This window comes from Dendroctonus ponderosae, unplaced genomic scaffold (assembly GCF_020466585.1).
Source record: "Dendroctonus ponderosae isolate FM_Combo_2020 unplaced genomic scaffold, Dpon_F_20191213v2 Dpon_F_20191213_7, whole genome shotgun sequence".
Classification (NCBI taxonomy): Eukaryota; Metazoa; Arthropoda; class Insecta; order Coleoptera; family Curculionidae; genus Dendroctonus; species Dendroctonus ponderosae.
In genome coordinates, this window is record NW_026018916.1 from 2,430,123 (window position 1) to 2,444,516 (window position 14,394).

General features: G+C 40.5%; 4 protein-coding genes across 5 annotated transcripts; 3 read left to right on the forward strand and 1 right to left on the reverse strand.

The window, feature by feature from the left end:
- Positions 1-2,897: 2,897 nt before the first annotated feature.
- On the forward strand, positions 2,898-4,714 carry LOC109539262 (ras suppressor protein 1). The gene is made up of 7 exons (XM_019906904.2): positions 2,898-3,174; positions 3,403-3,453; positions 3,519-3,758; positions 3,817-3,899; positions 3,958-4,039; positions 4,090-4,255; positions 4,308-4,714. Exons 1-7 carry the CDS (start codon positions 3,024-3,026, stop codon positions 4,390-4,392), a joined length of 858 nt encoding a protein of 285 aa, XP_019762463.1. The 5' UTR covers positions 2,898-3,023; the 3' UTR covers positions 4,393-4,714.
- A 77-nt stretch (positions 4,715-4,791) lies between these two features.
- LOC109539261 (nuclear envelope integral membrane protein 1) lies at positions 4,792-7,378 on the forward strand. The gene is made up of 8 exons (XM_019906903.2): positions 4,792-4,990; positions 5,245-5,369; positions 5,427-5,634; positions 5,689-5,855; positions 5,923-6,073; positions 6,135-6,324; positions 6,380-6,541; positions 6,595-7,378. The coding sequence occupies exons 1-8, from the start codon at positions 4,915-4,917 to the stop codon at positions 6,722-6,724; spliced, it is 1,209 nt and encodes a 402-aa protein (XP_019762462.1). The 5' UTR covers positions 4,792-4,914; the 3' UTR covers positions 6,725-7,378.
- LOC109539263 lies at positions 7,121-7,745 on the reverse strand. The gene is made up of 2 exons (XM_019906905.2): positions 7,425-7,745; positions 7,121-7,333 (listed from the first exon to the last, which is right to left on the reverse strand). The coding sequence occupies exons 1-2, from the start codon at positions 7,644-7,646 to the stop codon at positions 7,214-7,216; spliced, it is 342 nt and encodes a 113-aa protein (XP_019762464.1). The 5' UTR covers positions 7,647-7,745; the 3' UTR covers positions 7,121-7,213.
- A 286-nt stretch (positions 7,746-8,031) lies between these two features.
- LOC109539260 (D-glucuronyl C5-epimerase B) lies at positions 8,032-12,528 on the forward strand. Of its 2 annotated transcripts, XR_002172100.2 has the most exons (9): positions 8,032-8,297; positions 8,678-9,264; positions 9,321-9,573; positions 9,626-9,786; positions 9,842-10,005; positions 10,060-10,177; positions 10,242-10,404; positions 10,462-10,791; positions 11,178-12,528. XR_002172100.2 is itself a non-coding variant. In XM_019906902.2 (8 exons), exons 1-8 carry the CDS (start codon positions 8,235-8,237, stop codon positions 10,717-10,719), a joined length of 1,767 nt encoding a protein of 588 aa, XP_019762461.2. In that variant the 5' UTR covers positions 8,032-8,234; the 3' UTR covers positions 10,720-12,528. The 2 variants fall into 2 exon arrangements, 1 of the variants encoding a protein (XP_019762461.2); XM_019906902.2 differs by having other exon boundaries at positions 10,462-12,528.
- Positions 12,529-14,394: the final 1,866 nt, after the last annotated feature.

Here is a 14,394-nt window from a genome sequence, read left to right on the forward strand (position 1 = left end):
AATTCGCTTTCAATATGCTTCTTTCTGTTTAAAGGCTGGCAAACGCTGAGTAGAACTAAACAAAATAAGTCGCAATGACATCTAAGTCAAAGTGCGGTCATAATTTAGCCGCCAGTGGGCGTTTTTTGCACGCAGAGCCGCTAGTTCAATAGTCCAGACGCCCCTTGGTGGCTGAAATTGTAACTAAAAGTTAAGTAGTAAATTGACACTTGTTTTGTTGACATTGGTGTCACTTTGATGTTTATATCTGATTGTGATTTGTTTTGATCTAATCAACTTTTGCAAGCTTTTAAAGAAATAGAAACAGATCGAAGTGTGTAAGTATTGTTTTATGTTAAAAATGTCATCAACTCCAATAAGTAAACAAGTCTGACAAGTCGCACAGTGACAACCGTCACTCACAAGCGTCTAGGTATACGGCATTTCTGTCACTTCTATCGATTGCGGCGATTCGAACCAATCAAATAATCCTACCGGTTTGTTGTTATCGAACGTATCGTTGACAAGTTGTACAAATGAGTTAAGACGATTTAAGGTTAGGTGGTTTTGTTTGTTGATTGATGATAATTATTTTATAATTTGTCTAGATAAACAACCGCGAGTCCGCCTATGATTTTTTTTTCATTCTCTCGTGCATTTCGAACCTTATATAAGCTCTAGATAAAAATGACAAACAAATAGTATCGTACAGAAATTCATAGGTAAATTTTATACGCTCTTGGCTAGTAATTTTTAATTTTTTAAGAGGGATTGTTTGCATTTGTTGGAACAAAAATAATAGCATTGCCTTTATATTGGCACAAAGAAAGACAGTGATAATTATGAGTATTTCTTAATTTATAACAATTTACAAATGATTTCTTATCATTTCATTTCATATCTGATCAACTTAAATAGGTGGCAATAACAAGTAAGAGTGCTTATGACATTAAACACTAAAAATGTAATAAAAAAATGTTGTATTATTGTTAAAATATTTAAAATTTCTGATTACAAATCCTAGTATTTTATACGCCTGATATAATGAAATTAATTCACATAGTACTACCTGCTAAAAAGTCGAACTACGTTGTTGGTATTCCACGTTTGCTGGAATAGTGTAAAAAGGCAATTATTTCATGTGTTGCTTAGTGTGACATGTTAAACAAAAAGTAAATAGAAACAGAAGATACCAGCAATTATTTTGCTTAATATTTCTTGACTCGTACAATAGTAATTTAATTTTTTCTGTTACTTTAAAATTAAAAAATCGTTGATAATTTGTTTTAATTAAATTTGCACATTGCACATAGGAAAATAACTTAAGCCAACTATCTATTTGCTCAATAATACATTTTTATTATTAAAACGCCCCATTTGGTGTACATAATATATAGAGTAACGTTAAAAAACACATCGTTAAGTTCTTCTAAATCAAACTTTAGAAGTCCAATAATTTTATCAATATTAATTAAATTAACACAGTCAAAGTCCAACACTATATTAATAAAATCCAAAGAGTTTACGGTTACAACAAAATACCGGTAAAAAATCACCTAACCTTAAATCGTCTTAAATCATAACAAACCGCTAGGTTCGAATCGCCGCAATCGATAGAATTGACAAGAAGTGCCGTATACCTAGACGCTTGTGACAGTGACAACCGTCACTCGACAACGAATAATTTGACGTTTCGCTGCGCCACCATCGGTAGTTGAACTCGTGAAATCTGCTACGAACGTAATAGAACTGGCAACGGTGGCAAGAGCCCTGCTTAACTGAACACCCTGTACATCTATAAATGTGCCATGGTCGATTTGCTCCAACCATCCAGAGGAATACAGCGCTGATTAAAACGATTTCCATATGAAAATCAGGATGCAATTCAAAAATCGACTCTAATATTTTGCAATAACAGCAACGTACAGTAATCAACGACAAATCAACATGATCCATTTTACAAACTTAGAAATGCCAGTTGCGGTGCAGTCATCCGTATAAATATGAGCGCATACATAAGTAAATCATCAAATAAAATAATTGCCCATATATGATGAATACACGTATGACATAATTCGCATGGAGCTACAGAAGGAGTGTCTTGAACAGTATTGGAATGTCATAATTGCTATTTTCAATCATAAATAACAATTTACTCGTGCACGGCTTCAGTTGAGTAAAACGTCTGTCGCAATTCGAAAAATCTGCTCATTGTTATTGTATGGGCGGTTGGGTTGTTCACAGCTTGAACAAGCATTAATTTCTACATTTTTCTTCAAAGAATTAATTTGATATGACAGTGTGAAGACCGAGTGCGCTTTTTGCTTTTTACTTGCAGATAATCATTTTTTTAACAAGTTTTCTTAATGGGATTCCTTGTGAAAATGCGTTTTTCGATTACTTTTGGCTCTTTCGCAATTCACTGCTTTTCTCATAAGAAACCACCCTTTGTGTCACAACGACGTCACGGAGAGTGTAGTTTGAAGTTAGCGGGGGATAAACCATTAACTAATGGTTAAGTTATCATAAAGCCTGTGTCCCATGCATCCGTTTATACGATTGGTTGGAGATCTGTCAATTTGTTCAATCAATAGAAACAATCTGTCAAATGTTCAATCAATAGAAACACTTTCGTACCATCCCACCATCGTATAAACCGATGCATGTGACATAGGCTTAACAACTGAAAAATGTTCGATTAATTGACATTTGTATAACAGGGCAAAAAAGGCGACAGTGACAGACGATGACAGTGTCAACTGGAACTTCCGCGCGTTTGCAGCCATTTCAAATTTTTGCTAGAATATGTTGAAACAGTTTGGACCGCGTCCAGGCGGCGTTGACCAACCGTTCACAGGTGTTCTGTGTTGACCAATGGCAGCGCGTCAAGCACAGCTGCTATCCTTGTCGGCCCACGGAAAAATGAGGAAAATGTGGTCATTCGAAACCAGTTCGCCGACTAAAATCATGTTCCAGCAGCCTTGTCCCGCCAATTTTTAAAAACGCTTTGAAATCGGGCGCGCGCGCTGCCTTCGCTATTCGCCATGGCGACCGCGCCTTCAGTTTCCTGTTTACCTCACAACGCGAAAATGTCGAAGGCGAAAAAAGTGCTCGACGAGGCTCGGGAAATCCAGAATCCCGAGCTGGATCTGTTCGACAAGAATGTGTCCACTTTCGAGGAGATGACCGGGCTACGTAAGTTCCATTTGATAACCGTAAATTCCGGGCTTTTACCTAATTTGGTAGCTTGTTTTGGCATCGCGGTGCCATTTAATCAGATGATTCAATTGTTTATGTTGGTTGGAAACCGTCTCGAGGTTATGCAACCAGCCGTGCACCTGGTGCTCAACTGGCGGCAAATTCAAATTACCTGTTCCTATCAAGCTTCTATTAACTATAAAATTTGGTGATTTTTTGTTCTAGTAAACATGACGTACATTACCCGACTGACTTTGAGCCACAACGCAATTAAATGTACGTATCCACTAAAAATATTACCGCATAACTTGAGTGCTAATTGCTGATGTTTTTGTCCCCAGCCGTTCCTCCGGGTCTGGCAAACTTGTCCAATCTGGAGATTATCAACTTGGCCAACAATCAGATTGAGGAATTGCCTCTATCGCTATCTTCAATGCCAAAACTGAGGATTCTGAATCTCTCAATAAACAAACTGTATTCGCTGCCTCGAGGCTTCGGTGCCTTTCCTGTACTGGAAGTACTGGATCTTACCTACAACAACTTGAAAGAAGACGCTTTGCCCGGCAATTTCTTCTTGATGGGTAGGCTTTTATTCTCAACTATCTGCATTTAATAGTAAAATATATGTATTGCTTGCAGGAACCTTGCGAGCATTATATCTAGGAGACAACGACTTTGAGTATTTACCTCCGGAAATAAAGAACTTGAAGAACTTGGAGATTGTAAGCTGAAGGGTTGTTTCAGTGGAGTAGTTTACAAAACAGATTCCCGTTCTTTCAGCTTGGGCTCAGGGAGAACGACTTGTTGGAGTTGCCCAAAGAGATCGGCGAGCTGACCAGATTGAAAGAATTGCATCTTCAAGGTATAAACCGACCAACTGGTTTTGTAGTTTTTTAAATTGCGCTTGTTTAGGCAATCGTCTGACCTTCCTGCCTCCAGATTTGGGCCAATTGGACATGTCTTCGAATAAAGCCGCATTTAGATTAGAGGGCAACAAATGGATCCCGCCGATAGCCGACCAGTTGCAGTTGGGAATCAGCCACTTACAGGACTATTTGAAAAGCGAAACCTATCGCATGTAAGTGATTCAAATTCGGATTTTTGGTCTTTAAACAATTAAGTTTTTGTAGAACATACAATCGATGTCTGACGAATAAACCAGAAGCTCCCCCACCTTGTGAGGGCAAGCCTAAGAAAACGTGCAGAACTCGATAAGAAAATGGGTGCAATATTTATTAGCAATTTAGCATAACAAGGAATTGAAATGAGTAAGCCTCGATTTTTTAACACTTTGGCGCTTCAATGGGGAGCCGACGGTGTTCCAGAGTGGCCTTTTTATACCAAAAGTGCCTTAACTTAACCCTTAAAAACTATCATATTTTGTGTATTTAATCGATTAATATTATTTTTTTAAGTCCGGGAATTCGATGTACTTTTGTCGCAATTCTTTGCTGCCAACTAAAACAATGCTTTAAGTTATGGAAATTGTTTAACTTTATATACGTGTTATTTTTTCATAAATTCATATCGTCGGTCAGTATCTGTCTATTTAATTATTTCCCGCTTTCATGCATACGCCCAACAAAAAACTCTTAATGCACAATTGGCAACAGAGCCACGGTAGGTCATTTTTTGACTTTTGGGTTTGATTACCGCCAAGTGATGTAGGGTTATGTGTGAATGAATTTCAACGATTTGTTTATGTTTCCGACTATTGTTTAGCTTTTAATCTTGAACATGAAGAAGTTCTTCACTGTGCTGATCCACTCCTTGATTTTGCAACTGTGTCAAAGCTCACTAGCTACCCAAAATGGTAAGGGTCACTAGGTTATGTCAGGAATTTGAAAATGTCCAGTTTTTGCTTTTTTCCCTTCATATTCATCCCGTTCTTCCTGCCGGGGGCTTCTAGAACATCCAAAGTATTCGCATTAACTTTTATCTTAATTTGCTATTTTCTCATACCCTTACATGTAAAGGTCTTTGCTGCCCCATTCGGTTACAATAAATGAACTGGCCCAATGTCAGCTGGTAAGCACACATTGGACCATATTTAATGTTTCTTTCCAGTCCACTACTTGGAGCAGAACGAAGTTTTCAAATTCAATCCCAATCCATACAGCAACAGGCAGTTGTACATTTACTGCTACCAAGGAACTCCTAAATATGTTATACACGTCTGGCAAAGCGTACTGGTAAGTGTTGCTTACTAGTGCAAAAGAGTCTGTACTAATAACCACTATAAACTTTAGTTGAAGATCGACCATTCGACGCAAGATTATAATCAATTCGATGGGAACACCCCCGAGCAAGTTCAGCAGGAATATGTTGATCAACGCCACAGTTGGTCGATCAACTTATTTGCCATCAAGTCAAAAAGCATCAAGTTGAATCCTTTTAACTGCAGCTGTGTTGGGATCGAGAGTCGAGACGCATACTCTGTGCATCTTCAAGTAATCCGTAAGTACCACTGAGTTTGCTCTCGAACATTTTCATAGTGGTGTTTATTTGCAGGAGTCGACTTGTGGAGAATCCTTGCAGCTTCACTTGGAGTGATGCTATTTTTTAGCGCTGCTAGTCTTAGCCGGAACACCCTGTTCCACTATTTGTGTGGCATTTCGTTCGGGATATGCGCTTCGTTTTTAATTTTAATATATCTCATCAGCAAACTGTTTCCCAGGGTAAGCACAGGATTAGTGGGTTTGATTGTGGTTTTATTTAAGCAAGATTCTTGTCCGCCCTTCGCAGAAAACGTTAATGTATGGCGTGATTGGTGCTGGATGGACGATTGTAATCTACTTCTTGCAAATAATGTGTGATAACATAAAACTCATTACTTCCACTTATCAAGCATATGTGATCTGGTACACTGTCATAACGGGAGCCATTAGTTTTGTTTGTAAGTAATAATAGTAATACAATATAGTTTATGAGGGTTTTAGCATAAAGCGCCTTTTCAGTGTGCTACCGATGGGGTCCTGTCCAAAACCCTCGCACTATCACCCTAATAAAGTGGACCCTGCAACTGATGGGTTTAGTGACCATTTATCTCAGCAGTTGTTTCCAAGAAGCAGCTATGGGCCAAATCATCTTACTGCTATTGATGGCCGGTTTGCCGAAGAGATGGTTAAATGCACCTCTAATGTATTGGTAAGTTGTTTTCAACGTTGACCATACCAAAGAGCGATAAGTCGATCATTAACAGGAAGAAGAAGTTTCCGCCGAAAGTAAAGTTGCTGACAAACGAAGAGTACTACATGCAAGGGGTGAGCGAGACGACTAAAGCGCTTGAAGAATTACGACAATTTTGCTCAAGTCCCAACTGCAATCAATGGAAAACCGCTCTGAAAGTGAAAGATGTGAAAAGGTAAGTTATTTTTCACGCGCGTACTGTGGAGTTAAAAACTATTTTTGGTTTAGGTTTGCGTCGTTCGTTGAAGGCAACTCGCATCTTACCGATGAAGAGATACTGGAGTACGAAACTTCAATACAATACCGACCATTTGCGGACGAGGAGGACAGCGTGATAACCTCCGATGAGGGCTGGTAGCAAACCTTATTCTGATCGCGCTAACAGCAACTACAGCCCTTGACGTGAGAACTAATACTTGCACTATTCGATTTTTAAGACTGAAGAACAATCTTCTGCTTGTATGGCATAAAGAACCGTTATGTTATCAAACCTATGCAGTAGTTTCAAGCGCATGGTGCCAAATGATCCAACGGACTCAAATTTTGATCGCAGATTCTCTGAATTACTTTTTCTCAATCTCGAAAAAAACCTGCGGTTTTTGGTGGTACACACCACATTCCTCCAGTTCCACTCGAAGAGCTGCATGCGTTGCTCCATATAGTGCAGGAGTATTTTGCAAGTCCGCGCTCCAGAATTGCTTCACTGTTGCCCTGTTGGGCTTTAAGGAATTGGGCCGTGGATTTTGAGTACGCATTCGAAACTGATTATTCTGTTGGGAGATTGTTCACATGCCATTTTCCATGGCCACTTTTTACAGTGTTTATGTATATATTTACACTGAATTGTTTAAAATTCATCATCATAATCATCCTCTTCTTCTGAAAACACTCGGTTCTGCTTCGAAACACCTACGGACAAGTCTAGTTCCATGTTGTTTACGGTCTCATCATCAATATTGCGTTGTTCCTATTAAGAACATGATAATAAAGTTTTAATTACCATTACATTGAAGATTGAAGTGTTTGTGTAGTGTACGAAACACCCTGATGCAACTTACAATTTCCAGGTCCTGGTGGAGTTTATTAAATGGTTCAGCCTTGGGATTTAAAATGTTTTTCAACTGGTTCCACTCCAGGTTTGTTTGCTCAATTTCCTCACTGATGCTTTCCATCAGGGACATCAGTTTTTCCTTTGCGATATTTAACTTTGTCAGTTGCATCAACTCCTCTGTTCCGTTATTTGGCGGCATCCACTTAATGTTTTTAAGTTTGCGGTTCATTTTGTAGATTAATTGTTTATTCTAAGACCGGACTGGCACATAAACAAATCTCTTAACCACACTTTGCTGTTATTGAATGGAGGTTATTGCGATTTTTCATCCAAATTCTGAGCTTGCTGTTGCCAATGTGACTACTACTGGCTTTTTAATTATGTGGTTTTACAGCTCATGATTTATTTAAATGTCACTAGCTTTTTCACGGAGTAGAATTTCACTGATGATTTTTAAGATGAACTGAAAGTGCATCAGAGCCATAGAGTAAGTAAAATAACAATAAAAAATTATTTTACTTTCTCTATGATCAGAGCTTCATGACATCCTGCCTTGCGTTTGTTTTCCTACAGGCCTATAAACCGACGTTGTCAAAGGTTCTATCAAAACGACGAATCGTTCTTATTGTCAAGCAGACAGGAGTGTTTTGAAAGAAGCGCAATTGTGATGGGATAGCTAAACAAAGATAAACCTGTTTTCAAATAACAATAATATACAAATTAGGGGACGATAATGTTAGTCCTGTAAAAAAGTGGATTGAGCCCATCGGTTGATCAATTTTCCACGTGCGGCAGAAGAAGGCGATGTGAACGACTAATGCCTTACGGGAACTTTAACGTGGGCTCGTCACACAGCCAAAATATCCACACAACTTCCAAGGTATGCTTAAACTGTACTGAAAATCGCCGATTTTCTTGTATTGCTGCACTTTCCAATCAACTAAAGTGTTCATTTGGAAAAATGTCATCAATTTGATGGGGTGTCGTCCAGTCCATATGCAGCGCTTTTCAGAACATGCAAAGCAATGATTAATTCTAACGCTGTTCGGTGTGTGTGAGCCTGACGAGAATAAGCAAATGATTTGTTATTAAATAAATATTGCACACAACAGCGACGCAGCATGAGTCAGATTAGATTAATTAAACACGGTTTTTGATTCATTTCAAAGCGATAGGAGGGCGTTTTTTATCGGTTGTTCTAGGGAGTTTAATGCGAGCTTAATTAAAAAATATTCGCTTAAATGAGGTTTTGTATTTCAGGACCCGCCATTATTCTTTGTAATAATGCGATTCAACTTCAAAATCGCCCTACTAATTCTGATTACTGTCTCACTGGCCACCCTGGTCATACTGTACTCGATCTGCAACAAGACACAGTCAACATCACTGCCCGAGCAATCGAACATTGTGAAACAGCAACAAACCGAAGTATTGGACATTGATTGCGATATCAATGGAGAATATCTGGTGAAGTGCAAGCGAGAAGGTCCGGAAGTATTCCTGCCATTCGCCTTCTTGGAGGAGTATTTTCAGGTCTATGGAAAATTAGCGGGGCCGGACCGCTTTGAGTGGTCGCACAGCTACAGCAAAATCTACCATCCAAAAACTAAGTACGACCCCACGGGGGTTTTTATGTACTTTGAGAACTACAACGTGGAAGGCCGCGACCGAATGAAGTGTGTGAGCGCAACTGAAGGTGTCCCGGTGTCCAGCCAATGGGACAGCGGGGGCTACTACTACCCCATTCAGATTGCCCAGTTCGGATTGGCGCATTATTCGAAAAATCTTACTGAACCTGAGCCGCGAATCTCCACACTGGAGAACGGCGATAAGGAGATGGTGAAATGGTGAGTTTTTCCTTCGATCTAGCATCTATCCACCCATCAATCGTTTCTTCGTGCAGGTTGATACCAGACACGGCGATTGTTGAAAGAAACCTAAACCATAATCGCAAATCGAACGTGCTGGAGTTCAGAACGAGCGAAAACTACAACGAGGGAATCAGAATGAAGCTGGATCATGTGCTGGACTTTGTCATGAAAGTCGACGTGCTTCTGAACGGCAACAGCAGCCTGACTGTTGTTCTGCAGAATCGAGAAACCAAAGACGCTTATTTTCTACACTACATCACCAGCGATATTTTCATTACTACCCAAGTGAGTTTCTGTTTTTTCTTGTTGATCATTAGGCAGGTTTTCCGGTTTTTAGGACAGCAATATCTACCATGGGTTGGGGACCATTTCCGAATGGCGCCGGCTCACCAGAGACTTAATCGTCGATCTACACAAGGGCTTGAACTACGCCAGCAAGGACAAATCGAAATTCAAAATCGCGAGGCAAAAACTGAAAGTCATCAGTATAATGTTGAGGCAAGCGCGCGTTTTACTCGAATTTTCCCATTGGTCTGACCATGAAGAGTTGCAGGGGATCGGGGGCGATCGACAACTTGACTCTGGCCTCTTCTGAGCACGTTCAGCAATTTTACGATGCAGCCGAGTGGTTTGTCAGGTACCAAGATGCGGATACTGGCGGTTGGGCCATTCCCGTTAAGCGCACTTTGGCACCAGGATTTTTGGTGCTGGAACCGGGTAAGTTGCACCGAATCAGGCTCCATTTGGGTAGTACTATTGATGATATTTCAGGGTGGTACTCAGCCATGGGGCAAGGCCATGCCCTTTCCGTCTTAGCCAGAGCGTTTTACCACTCTGGCGGCGATCAGCGCTACTTGAATGCGGCTTTGAACGGCCTGAAACCATTCAGGTAAACGCTTAAGCGCAAGCTAAATTGATTGATTGGTTTAATGGATAATTTATGGGCATTTCAGAGTTGCTAGTGCAGATGGTGGTGTGCTTGCTACATTCTTAAACAAGTTCCACTGGTACGAAGAATATCCCACGCAACCATCATCGTTCGTTCTCAACGGCTTCATCTACTCAATTCTGGGCCTCTATGATTTGATGACAATCGCCCCAGTGGACCAGGCGCAGGTGATCACCTGTTCTCACTCTTTTTCCTCTTGCTGAACGTTCACTTTTCTGTTGAAGGAGGCGGAATTTCTCTACAATGAAGGCATGGCCACGCTTAAGAGCATGCTGCCGTTCTTCGACATGGGCAGCGTTACTAGCTACGACTTGCGGCACGTCACGCTGGGCATTGCGCCTAATTTAGCAAGATGGGACTACCATGCTACCCACATTAATCAGCTCCTGCTTCTGGCTACCATTGACGATGATCCGCTGTTTAAAGCGACCGCACAGCGCTGGATCGGTTACATGAAGGGTAAAAGAGCTGGGCATAATTGAACGGGATGGTTCAACTTGGATTGGATGGAATATGTGAGAACCGCCCTGATGAAACTGTTATTCCTCCATTAGGTATGATGGATTATTTTAGAGAAGTCAAATAATCAAAAACGCTTCAAGCGTCGTTGTACTGACCAGAAGGCAAAGTTCAGTATTTTTGCTACAAAGCACACTCGCATCTTTCCCTTATCTTAAAGCACGAAAGCCCAGGTCCAAACAGCACTGTTTGCAGGCTGTCGGTATCGAAGAATGCTTTTACATTCCGTTTTGTTAAGTTTGTTGCTGTTTGTTAAACATGTTTGTTACTTCAGGTGTTTTCTGTACATTTTCGGCTTAAAGACACTGAATGTGGACACTTTATTCAATCAAGATTTGCTTAGGCAATCCGCACTAGGGGAACGTTTGCTGCAAAAGCAGCCCATTATCAGATTTTTCCTATCGCTATTTACTTAATTTAGATGCCAATTCACTGAAAATCAATATCAGCAACTCCAGTGCTCCGAATGAACTGCATCTAATTTCTACTTCAAGACTGAGAAATGTAAAAATTAAGCAAAACTCATCACTCACCATGACGGACCAATTGATCTTGTCCTCAAACTCTCTAGTTTAAGACACGTTTCCGGAACAACACCGCTTAACGAAAAAAGCACGTTCGTGTTTGCGGCGTGCCTGTGTGATCCCGAACTGCATAAACGCTTTTGACAATGTTTTCTCCTTAGATATACGTATTAAAATAAATCCAGAGTCAATATTAAAGTTAGTTAGTTGAATTGACTTCAGGTAGAGAATTTCTTGGGACTGTCGTTTGGAATAGGGGCGCAGCCCCGTTCTGGATACTGATCCCCGCTTAGAATAGGCTAAAGTACAACATAGACGTTGCGTCTTGGAAATAATAGTATTTTTACACTTGCAATGAAAATGTATTCTAGTCACACCGATTTTTAGAGACCCGTGCCTAATTTTATCGACTCGTATTCGTTCCTTTCTCGTTTTAACGTATTGCCGATTCGAGCTGAATTTCTGAAAACCTAATCGTGGTTAGATAATCGTATTATAGATTTTGTACTGTCGTAAAAATGAAGGAACTTCCTGTACGTTTAATGGATAATACTAAGTGATTATGTACTTATATAACGGCTAGAGTAGTGGTCGTTTTCGGGAAGTGCACCGATTTTCTACTGGAAGCCTTAAGCTTCCTTTTAGGCACAGTTCAGCATTGGCAAGCTCCAAGTATTTGTTGCTGCCTGATTGTTATTGACTCATTTTTGACTGTATTCCGACTAGTCGGACAAGGAGTGCATGTACTTACAAATATTTATCTTATTGTATTTTCCTAATTTTAGTGGCAGTGATTTGTGTGGTCGGAATATCGTCAAAATTGTTGTTTTTATTAATCTATACAGTACCCGAGAGCGGTTAACTGCCGGATTGTGCCATTATCCAGTTGCACTGGCCCTAAAAGCAAATTCAATCATTAACAGAGCTTACTAGTTGCCTACCAAATCCAAAAACTTGCCATGTTAGTCCCTGCGGATTTTCCTGCTAGAAACAAGGGGGAGCCGCGCTCTTTTCGAGCTGTTTTATGTACAAATTGTTGATAAAATAAGTATTTTGTACATTGTAGACCCGTCCCACCGTTGTAAATCCGAAACCGGACTGCATAGCGCATAGACAGTATTTATTAGAATTATTTTTATTTATTTCAGTTTACTTAACCAATGCGCCTGACTAACGTTTATTGAATAATATAATACTATACAAATTTCAAGTGACTGTGACAATAAAGTTAGGATGATTATAACCCGATGTGTTGCGCTTTCTTTGCATTCCTCGCCTTTTGCCGCCGGCCAATTCCATAATTAATGAATTACAAAATAACGAATTCGACTCGTTTTTGCGCCCATTTCTCAATTAACCGACGCAAACCGACCGGTTTGCAACTATTCGCGTGAAAAAATGCAAAAATCACACACTGTCAATCATCTACGCTGCATTTCTTCACATTAAATAGTTTAAATTCGATCTGGTATTTGTGGATTTTTGCATTTCACACGCTATTTTTACTTACAGCCGAGACGAGACAAAAGAAGTTCTAGATTGAACTTCTTCTAAGAGAAAACTGTTTTCTTACTGAACAACACAATCAGAGTGTGGGCGCATGAAGCAAACAGATAGAAGAAGAAAAAAATGCATCAAAAGAGATAGATTTTCGAGCCCATTCCTTGAAACTAATGGGTTTTTAGGCCGTCGTTCGGTAGAATTTCTTCTTGACGTTTCGCAAGCACGAGTGGCTTGCATCTTCAGAAGTGGTTCTGCGGAAGAACTGCACGGGTTCTGATGAGAACAGTGTAAGCGTTCAAGCAAACCACTTCTGAAGATGCAAGCCACTCGTGCTTGCGAAACGTCAAGAAGAAATTCCATTTTACAACGGCCTAACAACCCGAAAAACACATTAGTTTCATGTCTTGACATATTGGCGAATGCGCCGCAAGCATTTCTACAGCCCGCATTTCGCTTTTGGTCAATTTTGGCTCCGAGTTGAATATTTGGAATGTTCAGCAAAATGGCATTTAGTTGGAGAACTAAGACATGATCCGGAAAAAGAGTGCAGGGGATCAAAAAAGCTTAAAAAGCTTGCACAAGACAACCTCAGATGAGGTCAAAGCTGGGAAGGACGTTGAATTCCCCGTTTGTAGCGTCGAAAACAATCCGAACTTGAAAATAGAATCCGGTATTGGGAGTACAATAACCGATTAGTCCATAGATCACGTACGGTCGCATTCTGACCGAGCGAGAGTAATTAGCACGTCCATCCGGCGATGGCGGTTTGTCTAGCGCAACTTTCGTAAATTTCACCGTCAACTTTGTTTCCTTCCCCGTGTATAATTACTCCCCCGGAATGGGCAAGATATTTATTCTTGGACGTTCATTTCTTTCAACTAATTACCTGAAAACCTAATTTGAGCGCTTCTTGGGACCTGCTTCGGCCGGCAGCCGCTCACAGGCAACACAAGAGCCTTTGCACCCACTTTGGCAACCGATCCCTGCCCTAAGCCTGCTAATAATTGAAAAAGTGCCCTGAAATCGCGCAGATGGAATGAAAACAAGGTAAAACCGAAAGGAAAAACCTCCTCGGACGGGCTTCAATGTAGAAAGTCGTTAGTTTTTCTGGCTCGTTATGCATTTTTCATATCAAAATCTGTAGATGTGCAGGAAGATAAAGCCGACCCGTATAAGGACATTCGAAGGGAATTCTCGCAGTCGGACAAGCAACGCTATTTTGCACGCAAAACGACGGGTTTTGCTGATTTGGATGGAAAATAAACAGTGAGTTTGGGCCTGGAAAGAGCTGATAACTTGCGGAAGATTGCAAAAATCAACCAATAAACTGCCCAATGCGGTTGTGTAATGCTGATTTGCATTCGTTACAGAGCGGAATCTAAATCGCCCCGGCTTTCCATTTTTCGCATTCGTATTCCAGGCGTGTAAGAGTAAAATCCATGCGAGGACGGTCGACTGGTAAAAGTCGGAACGGTTGACGAATTCGGCTGATTTGGCCGATTTTTCCTGTCGGCATTAGAATGTGAAAGTTCCTCCGTATCCAAAAAAACAATGATGGTTTACGACAACTTTGGGGCAAACGTGTGGCTTACAATTAGCGAGTAGACGCAG

Bases quoted from the DNA above. Each gene is read 5' to 3' on its own strand.
- LOC109539262 (XM_019906904.2), top strand. From the start codon at position 3,024: ATGGCGACCGCGCCTTCAGTTTCCTGTTTACCTCACAACGCGAAAATG. The intron at 3,454-3,518 runs GTACGTATCCAC...TTTTGTCCCCAG, and splicing joins GAGCCACAACGCAATTAAAT to CCGTTCCTCCGGGTCTGGCA. The intron at 3,759-3,816 runs GTAGGCTTTTAT...TATTGCTTGCAG, and splicing joins CGGCAATTTCTTCTTGATGG to GAACCTTGCGAGCATTATAT.
- LOC109539261 (XM_019906903.2), top strand. From the start codon at position 4,915: ATGAAGAAGTTCTTCACTGTGCTGATCCACTCCTTGATTTTGCAACTG. The intron at 5,635-5,688 runs GTAAGTACCACT...GTTTATTTGCAG, and splicing joins TGTGCATCTTCAAGTAATCC to GAGTCGACTTGTGGAGAATC. The intron at 6,542-6,594 runs GTAAGTTATTTT...TTTTTGGTTTAG, and splicing joins AAAGTGAAAGATGTGAAAAG to GTTTGCGTCGTTCGTTGAAG.
- LOC109539263 (XM_019906905.2), bottom strand. From the start codon at position 7,646: ATGAACCGCAAACTTAAAAACATTAAGTGGATGCCGCCAAATAACGGA. The intron at 7,334-7,424 runs GTAAGTTGCATC...TGTTCTTAATAG, and splicing joins TCCACCAGGACCTGGAAATT to GAACAACGCAATATTGATGA.
- LOC109539260 (XM_019906902.2), top strand. From the start codon at position 8,235: ATGCCTTACGGGAACTTTAACGTGGGCTCGTCACACAGCCAAAATATC. The intron at 8,298-8,677 runs GTATGCTTAAAC...TTTGTATTTCAG, and splicing joins ATATCCACACAACTTCCAAG to GACCCGCCATTATTCTTTGT. The intron at 9,574-9,625 runs GTGAGTTTCTGT...TCCGGTTTTTAG, and splicing joins ATATTTTCATTACTACCCAA to GACAGCAATATCTACCATGG.